General features: G+C 39.5%; 1 protein-coding gene across 1 annotated transcript; it reads right to left on the reverse strand.

Annotated features, from left to right (window-relative positions):
* Positions 1-311: 311 nt before the first annotated feature.
* On the reverse strand, positions 312-2,719 carry RPL29 (ribosomal protein L29). Its single transcript, XM_053468727.1, has 4 exons — positions 2,606-2,719; positions 1,735-1,779; positions 1,383-1,447; positions 312-501 (listed from the first exon to the last, which is right to left on the reverse strand). The coding sequence occupies exons 1-4, from the start codon at positions 2,691-2,693 to the stop codon at positions 412-414; spliced, it is 288 nt and encodes a 95-aa protein (XP_053324702.1). The 5' UTR covers positions 2,694-2,719; the 3' UTR covers positions 312-411.
* Between the last annotated feature and the right edge of the window lie 7,190 nt (positions 2,720-9,909).

Below are 9,909 nucleotides of genomic sequence, written 5' to 3' on the forward strand. Positions count from 1 at the left end.
ATTTCTGCCCTATGTTGCTTAATAGATGTAATTTTCCCAAATCCTACATTATGCAGTTCAGTATACAAAAATAAGCCAATGCAGAGGTGATTAAATGGTAACAAGTATTTACATAGCAGTGGAAAGCACCTCAACATCGTTGCAGATGCCTCTACTGGAAGATGATGGGCTTCTGGAAGTCCATAAGGACGTGGCATTTTTGTTACATTGTAGTTTAAACCAAGTTTTGCTACATAGTGAAGAGGGGCAATAACCTATACAAGGATGACAAGAATCACTGGACAACCTGGACCCAATAAAAAGAAACCATATTCGCTTTTCAACTGTTTTATTTCACTTAAGTGACACTTATGGGCACAGAACAGTAAAAATTGTGATGTTAGAGTCCCAACAAATATATACAAAAGATGATCATTTGGAGTTGTTTGCTTGGATCTTTTTCAGTCCTCTCTTGTTGTGTTTCTTGGCAAAGCGCATGTTCCTCAGAAACTTAGGGTCAACCTAAAGTGGTAAAACAAAAGAAAAAAAAATTACAATTACATAACTAGCAATGTTAGCAAAATAATTGAAGTCTAGAAGGGACATAGGGCTTTTGTCACAATAACAGGACGAGTTATCCCCTACAAAGACACTCATTTCTAGAACAGCATCGAGTAGGTTATTATGTAAATATCCCTAGGTCACAAGTAATTAGCAGCTAAAATGTTCTACTATATCTAAAGTGTTCTCCAATGTGCACAAGGACCAATACCCCCAATTAAGATGCCGTTTCAATGTTGTTCACAGCAAATAGCAAAATGGTTTACGTAAACAAAGATGTATTGCTGTATCATATTAAACTTTTATACTGTCAAACTAGCAGAGTGCCACATAACACAGTAAGACTAGGGGCAACAACAAACCCTGCCCCTAAATACTGTTTCCTTTTACATACAGCACCATTCATCAACAAAAAATCCCAAGTAGTTATATGCATTCTGAGCAACCGCTCATTCAAATTACACACACAGCTGTTACAAAGTTTTAGGCCTGTTATCTTCTATTTTATATACATATACAGCCCAAAACACAGTTGTGTACTTGATCACAGTTAATTTGTCAGTGTGTGAAGGCATATTTTATGGCCCATCTTATAAGTCAATTTTAAAACAGCAGTAGAACTTTTATACAAAGTAGAAGATTTAAGGAATGTTTTTTCTCCATTCTGTCAAACAACTGATCAGCCACGGGATATCAACAAGCAAGATACAACTACACATGAAGTTCTACCACCAGCAAGTGCTGCGCACTGCTAATACTATTATAAAAATAACTATTTTGGCACAAGTTCCTTCAGGTAGCGTGGCCATAAGCTGATGTTAGAGTGCACATTGAACACTTACCCCCTTAAGAGATTCATATCTCTGGGATCTGGGCTTCTTGATGCCATTTCTGTGCCATTTACGAGCTATGGAGAAAAAAAAAAAAGTTACTTAATGAATATTTAGACATACCTGTTACAGTAAACAAGGAGGTAGCATGGCACTAATGAGCAACAATTAGAATTATCTTTCTTCAAGCGTATATTATCATATAGTCTGGAATGTTTATTGCTACAGTGCACATATTAACATTTTTAGATTGCGCAACACTGTACAACAGGGTAAGCATAAAATGCTAGGACGCATGGCGATGCCGGCTCAGTGGCCGGTATATACTCAACAAGGGAGTAAACAGACAAAATATTTGACTTACATTGGTTGTGAGTGGTGTGATTCTTGGACTTTGCCATGATCAATCCTGTTTAACAAAAAATAAATAGCATTTAATAACTGAAACATGGAAATAAATCTATGCATTTGTATACAAGGCCAGATAGTTGCATGTATTAAGCAGGGGCCATCAGTACAGCCTTAACAGAGGGACAGCAACACTAGCAATGCTTGAAATGTCTTGGTTAATTCACACATTCAACAAAGTTGACAGAAGATCCCAGCAACCACAGTAATGAGGTATAAAGAAACGCATCACTAAATGGTACTCCAGCAACATGATGTGATATATGACATTAAATACTATGGTACTGGCATAAAACCGGTATACATCACCATGTATGCGCAACCAGAGCCAGACTGAACCACAATATTAAATTTAGTGGATATTCATTTTGTCCAATTTATTCATAAATTAATTGCCATTGCTTACCAATTCCTCAACTTCCACTGCAAACAAATATCACAGAGATATAAACCCAAGGGGCAAAGGAAAGGGGGGATAGCTGTGATGGCAGCAGCTCTGAATACGTGTTATATATCCTGATTAAATCATTTTAATATAAAGTCAAAGCTAAAATTCAGAATCCCCTATTTTAAAGGCAATAGGCTTGACGTTGCATTAACAATGTTATTTAACTCCAAAGTCCTGTTAAGGCCGCTACGTAAACTTGGGAGCTAGTATCTAAACTCTAATTTCAACCGTATCTGCCCCGATAAACCTGCAAACAAACCCGGTTTATAGACCCCCGGTGAGCTGGCACTGTAACGACGGGTAATGTGTATTGTTAAACTTGTCAGAAAATAAGGATTGAATCGGATTAAAGAAAACATCCATTACAGCCTCCACTCACCGCTTCTCCTACAGCGAGATTCACAAACCGGAAGAGAAAGAAGCCTCCCAAAGCACGCCGGGATGTTACTCGCTTTAGTGCGCCGCATACACTTCCCACCTAGAACTGACTGCTGCGAATAAAGGTTCCGGGTTCTGAATTTTAGTATAAAACAAAATGATTTTGACAAATGATCCATCACCCCGACCACTTGTATCACGATTATTATTACCGTATTTATATTTCAAGTGGTACTGCTGCAGTGACAGCTTATATCATAAATATATTATGTATTGTCTAATGCATCCGTTTAACTGTGTTGAAGATATTTGGAATGAAAGAAAGGGATTCATTTGCTTCATGGAGGTGGAAATCTGTAACATTAGTGCATTAGTTAATTTTATATTCCATATGAACAACAGTAACTTAACAAGTTGGGAGATATAATTAATGGAGATGGATAATTATGCAAATCCTGAGAAAAGGAAGTTAAGTTGTCTGCTCCCATGGTGTTCACCATACCTGGGAACTCTCCGTGTCAAGACCTGAATCCTCTGGGTCGCGGGGTCTTGACACGCCCTGCACCCCACCCATTTTTCCTTTAAATCCGCGGGACCGCCAACCGATGTCAGCGGGACCTCCCACCCACATCACGGGACCGCCCGCTGACATCAGTGTGCAGACCTGGCCGCGTTCCCAGGTATGGTGTTCACATAATATCTGGTTCTAATACCTGGACATGCCTCCCTGTTCCCGTTGTCACACTTTGTATCTAAGGGACAGGCTTTACTCCGCATGAGTGCTCATGATTAAGCACTCATATGCTAACTCGTTAAGCGTGTACAGCTCGGTGTCCTTTTGTATGGTCAACCGATATATGACAGAGATATATATTTTTATCACTGTTGTCAACTGGATTTTTAGTCCATGGATTTTGAGTGCCGCTTGCTTCTTGGGATCGTGTGCCTTCCGTGGTGTTTCCTCAAAGGGCCAGACCCTCTTTTACATGTCTCTCCATATTGGGTGCATTATTTATTACTGTATTATTATTATTATTATTTTAAATGCAGTACTCAATTACATAAACCACACAGCTTTGACCTCACAACCAACTCATTGTTTTTTTTAGGGCACTGTCCTTCCAGGCAGGTCCTCCAGCCCACTTTTTCCGTCATTGGGGGTAGCAGACTCATTGGAGAGATCCTCTCGTCCCCCCTGACTAGCCTTCAAGCTATAAAAGCGTTTGCGGTCAATGCTGTTGCAGCATCTCCCATGTGGATACCTCCCAACACTTTGACCCAAGATCCGTGAGGTAGTCTCTATCCCTGCCAACCAATTTATGTGTCCCAAAATACATACTTTTTCATTTATTGAAAATAAAATGATAAATATTTGGGAAAAGCTATGAATTCCTTTAATAAAGCTATATGTCATTTTGGTGAGTAGTAATTGTGACATATAAAGAACATTTTTATGTTGACTGTAAATTGGAAATAGTTCTAACCACAAAAGGTATTCAGTGAAACATTAAACTCACGAGTTGGGTAAGTTTAGAAATGTGGAAGCCTCATTAAGTACTAAAGTAACCTACCGAATCATCACCTCTAGTATTAAACTGATTTCACAATGGAATGTTGTTTTCATTAATCCAATCTGTTATTTCTAAAATGTGGAAATGATCTTATTTGGAAATCAGGTGTCTGTGACACATGGTTAAAATTTTAATCTACAAATATAAACAGATGGAGCAAATACCTGTAATTTTTTTTAAATACAGCTTATGTCTCACTTATTACTTTTACCAAGACCTTGACACACTTGCTAACATTCTGTCTCACACCGTCGGCAATAATTTTACACTGAAGTCATTAGAAGTAAGTAGAAGTTGTGTTCTTTACATCATACCCTGCCCACATTACTCACCCAGGGCATGTGAATAGCCAGTTTCACCATGATACAGATAATGACATGGAGTGCCAGTCTGTGGGGGCTTTGGACAGCTAGTCAGAGGTATATGAGCTCAGTTGTCATGACTGCCTCAACCGAATAAGGATAGTTGGTATTCAGATTTTAAGAAGCCTAATGTAAAATAAAACATTGAGTTATGATAAACAGGAACAGAGATATATTGGAGATACCTGAAGTAAGTTCCAAACAGGCCAGTAGCAAAGGATCAAGGATGGGAGGTCTTTGGAAGAGGTCAAGAGAAATAGAAGAAATCCAAGAGCCAGGCCAAGTTCAAGTAGAAGTGATAGAGAATAATGCCAGATCTTTAGTAGATAAATGCCAAAAGCATTGGAAACATATTGCTGGTAGTGTTTGTAGGAGAATGGCATGTTCCAGTGTATCTTTTAGTGGTTTAAAAGTGCACCTTCTTAGACCGACATGAGCCAGTGGTGGACATCAACAGTTTGTAAACTGTTTTTTCCATTCATAGCATGGAAAGGGAGTGTATAGAGCACACAACACAAGGCCTTTAAGATTCTAAACCTTAAAATTATCTAAAAACATTCAATAAGGTGGCATTTCATATGAAACTGCCACTAAACACATTTCAGTCAGAATCTGTAGGCTCTGTAGGTTTTTTGATTGTAAATATTTTTTCTCTCAGCTTAACTGAACACGCGACAAGCTGATCCATTTTTAAACTGAAAATCAGCTTGTGGAAGGTTTCATCAGCTCTTGTCTAAATAAAACATCTTTAGAAACATTTTTAACTTCCTCTGTTACATAACTTCCTTTTACAGTAATTGCAACAATACAGTGACACATGAAATGAATTAAAATGTTATGTTACTATAGCCCGTCTGACCCAATAAACTGATTTCCACAAGAACAATAACAATTCTTTGGAATAACATTGGGATGTGTTAAATCCAGGGAGTGCATAAAATAAGTGTTCTTCAAGAGATGACAAGAAATGAAGAATATAGTTGAATAAAGCCTACTTATCATCATCTACGTAGAGAAGGACATAAACATTGTCATAGTGGAGTTGGTTGCATGGCTCTCGTAAAAACAAAATGAGTGGCTGACACTGAAGTTGGGCAATGGAACCACTTACCCACTCTGAGGAGAGTTAGAAACCCATGCCTTATCCATGTGTTCAAGGTCCACCTTTGCCCAGTACACACAAGGCAAGTACCTTATGACTGGTGCTTGATGCCACATTTATATGTTCATTTATGGGACATGAGAATTTCCTTGTGTGGTTGGGACAATAGTGGAAATACCCAGGTCAATATAATTCCCGGTCTGTCTTCAGGTAAGGGAGTTAATCTCACTACAGGTAAAAATAGAGTAGGTAGGCATGCATGTCTGGAATAGACACATAGTACCTATAAGGGGTTAGGCACCTCATGGTCCAGTTATTTGAGTGTGTCAGGTGACTTCTTGACCAAAGCTTTGGATTCATGGCCCATATGATCTGGCATCATGGAGCAGGATCATCAGGTAAGTGGGACCTGAGAGGAATTTTCTTCAGATGCATGGAAAATGCTTGATATGTGACTCTAGATCTATTTCTATGTTGGCCCTATAAAACGTATCAACTTCAACTAAAGACAATATCGTAAATTTAGCAACAGCAATATTAATGTAGAATGAAAAGTATTGGATCCAAAAGATTATGAAAGTGGAAAATTGAGTGAATGCTCATAAAAGATTAAACAGCTCACCTTACCAGATGGCTGGATCCACAGATCACATATATAGTCTGCAAATATAGATTATGAAGGTGGGTTTGGCTTTTAATCAAGCACCACACAAAGTCAGATTCAAAGTTGAAGCCCATCACTCCCAAGTAAAATATAATAAAATGCATATGTACGGTATATAGTATTTATGCAAAGATTTATCTGCTAGAGTGGACCATTCCATTGGTTGTCAATAAATGCCTATTGTCTCTATACTAGGGCAATTAGCATATTGTATGTGACCTGACTACATTGATCAAGAGGACCATGTCTTTAGATGATGTGCCTTATGTTTCCTGAGTATCAAGCAGTATACCAGTCCTCACAGAGTAGACTGTTGATTTTATTAGCCAAAGGGATGTTTACCTTATGGGGGGGTATTGCATTAACTTAAGGGGTAGTACATTTTGAAACATACCACTACCTATCCCCTCAACATGCACAGTGCTCAATTATTATGAGGGTAACTATTTAGCCTTCTTGATTATCAGAACTACATGATTAAAAATATACTTCTAGTCTAGAGGAAAGGAACAGATCCGGAAAGTAGATTGGGCAAGGGATCTTTTAATATGGGACAGAAGAACAAGCCAAAAGGAGGTGGTGGCTGGATGTGGGCCATTAAGTAAATAATGACTCTGTTTATATGGGAGGATGTACTTCTTCTCATGTACGGTGGAATTTCATACAGAAACAGGTTGCTTCCTGTTGCCTAAGCGCAGGTATGGGTGGACTCTTGGGCACTAATTATAAACATAGTTTAACATGCCTGCCTAATGTCCCTCTCTGGAGTGATTCTTAGATCGAAATCCCTCCTTTATACCCTGGTGTCCTACTTTCCAAAGAGCTCAGAATTTAAGGGTTGTTAAGGGCGTTGTTTCACTGACTCTGGCACTTTTATAAATAAATGTAGCATTAGAAACAATTTCTAGTATTGTTGAAGGTCCAAACACCAGAAATAATTATTTAATCGTGAAAAACTTTGTCTCATTCAGAAATTTTGATGGGAATGCCCAAATTGTCATGTGACACAAAGGCAGGAACTGAAAAATACATAAATTTAATTATATATAGGTTGAACGTGATGGACTTGATGGACTTTGGTCATTTTTCAACCTTATGAACTATGTTACTATGTTACTATCTATAAATGATAATAAAGGAACCCCAGTCTTGAAAAGGCCTGGTCCAACTTGGACCAGCCCACTCTTGGAGGCTGTAGGGCAGTGGGGTGATGTAATGCAACATTATGTATGTTAACCACTAGAACTTATAAAACAATAATCAACAATCAACCATACAAATACTGTGTTATAAACTTATACTTGCTGAGTAGTAGCTAGCAGGTATTTGTGCCTTACTCCCCCCTCTTACTGACCGCCATTGGTCACCATCAGCAGGTGAAGATGGCCAGGAAATGTTCTAAGCTGAGGTGCATTGTGCGTAAAACTTGCCAACGCTCTGCTGATTCCATAGCTGAAGAGTTCCAAATTTCCACCGGAGTTTATATCAATGCCTTGGCTGGATGCTGCACTAGGCCTGACCCAGCCATCCACCAGCCACCGTCTGCTATGCTGAGTGACGGGATATAACCAGCAAGTGCGGTGTGCACAACTAGCCCTAGGAAAATTGGCATGTCAGGGAGCCTGATCATCCAATAGGGCAATCTGTCCCCGGTTACGTGGCAGAGGGACTGCTGCCTTAGACCTAGTTGGCCTGGTTTAGACTATACCACTGGGTCTCATGACTTTGGTGGAACGACCCTGGGAAGCAGGAAACATTACTATGAAATAAACCATGGGCAGGGTTGCCAAGTGGCCGGTATATGACCAGCGTCACCAATTTCGTAAATGGTCACACTGGTTGCCAGTTGAATACTCTGACCAGCTCTATAGAGCGAGAAGGCTGCTTCTAATAGCCTAGTGTCCCTTCTTAAAGTAGAAGCCGGATAGCTGTCTCTTTACTGTCGGACACAATGTAGAAGTCTCCGCAGAGCAGGCAGCCTCCCCTCCCAGCAGACTGGATATAATGTAGCTGATACCTTAGAACTAAGACCCCCAGCACACCACTCATCCAACCTCTACAGTTTCCTTTCAGTGAATCCATGCATGTTGGTAACCTCTGATGTCAAAGTGCAAAACCTCTGTATGCATGTTGTTACATAATCTTTCCTTCCTATTTTCAACTGTTAGTTTCGCTATTAATGATTTATAAATATGTGACAAATGTTATTGCTTAGTAGTAACAGGCTCAAGAAACAGTAAAGGGATAAAAACACATAATACTAAATGCACTGCTTGCACATTTATTTATTCTAACCTACATTTTCTAAACTACCGTACATCTAATCTGTGGTACAGCCAAAATACTCCGATTTTTTTTCAGAAGGGCCAAACTAGTTGATTTCTAAAGACTAGGAGCATTTTTCGAGATCATAATAGTCAACAAAAAGTTAACAATATGAACCGAAACAGAAATCAACCAATGGATATTACCACTGAAATATATCTAGGAATCAGACATACTTTACTGAACCTTTACAACAAAACCACTCAGCTTGTGATTGCTTCCATTTTCTTGCATTAATATATAATCCGTGTACAAAGTCCATGCTTTGTTGCTATCAGCACATGGGTGTCTGCATTGTTAAACTGTTGTTTTGTTGGCATGGCAATCTTAAAATAAATAAAAGGCAAAGAGTTTCACTTGAAAGTATTTAATGTGCCTGTGCTTCCTTTCGGCTGTCCCAACGGTGAAAGTTCCTCTACACGTCGGTGGCAGTAACTAGAGGACCAGCGGGATAAGACATCAAAATGTTAGTACGAGTATTTGTGTTCATTCAGCCAAAAGAGTATTTGTGAGGTCAGGTACTGATGTTGGAATAGAAGGCCTGGCTTACAATCGGTGGTCCAATTCATCCCAAAGGTGTTCAGTGGGGTTGGGGTCAGGGCTTTGTGCGGCTACTCAAGTTCCCGCACACCACTCATCCAACCATGTCTTTATGGGCCTTGTTTTGTGCGTTGGGGCACAGTCATGCTGGAACAGGAAAGGGTCTTCCCCAAACTGTTCCCACAAAGCTGTAAGCATAGCATTGTCTAAAATGTCTTTGTATGATGTAAACTACACTTCATTGTACTTGGTGATGTGAGACTTGCATACAGCTCCTCTGCCATAGAAGCCCATTCCATGAAGCTCCCGCCGCAGGTTTTGTGTTGATATAAATGCCAGAGAAAGTTTGGGACTCTTCAGCTATGGAATCAGCGACTTTTACGTACCACGCTCCTCAGCACTCGGTGACCGCGCTTTGTGACTTTACGTGGTCTTTCGCTTTGTCACTGCTGTTTCTAAAAGTTCCACTTTCCAAAATTACTACTTACAGTGGACTGTAGAATATCTAGCAGGGATGAAATATTACAAACTAACTTATTGCAAAGGTGGCATCCTATCACAGTTTTCACCAATGTTTGTAATTGCAGATTGCAGATCAATGGCAATGGGTCTAATTGAAACACCAGAATTCAACAATTAAGAGGTGTGTCCCAATACTTTTGTCCATATAGAGTATCACTTACAATGGACTGGGGCAGAGCTTGCAGAGCAGAAATTTAACAAACGGACTTGTGGCCAAGG

The sequence above is a fragment of the Spea bombifrons genome, chromosome 6, assembly GCF_027358695.1.
Source record: "Spea bombifrons isolate aSpeBom1 chromosome 6, aSpeBom1.2.pri, whole genome shotgun sequence".
Lineage (NCBI taxonomy): Eukaryota > Metazoa > Chordata > Amphibia > Anura > Pelobatidae > Spea > Spea bombifrons.

Coding starts and splice junctions, on each gene's coding strand:
- RPL29 (XM_053468727.1), bottom strand. CDS start 2,693: ATGCGGCGCACTAAAGCGAGTAACATCCCGGCGTGCTTTGGGAGGCTT. Junction 1,780..2,605: donor ATCTCGCTGTAGGAGAAGCG/GTGAGTGGAGGC, acceptor TTTGTTAAACAG/GATTGATCATGGCAAAGTCC. Junction 502..1,382: donor GATATGAATCTCTTAAGGGG/GTAAGTGTTCAA, acceptor TTACCACTTTAG/GTTGACCCTAAGTTTCTGAG.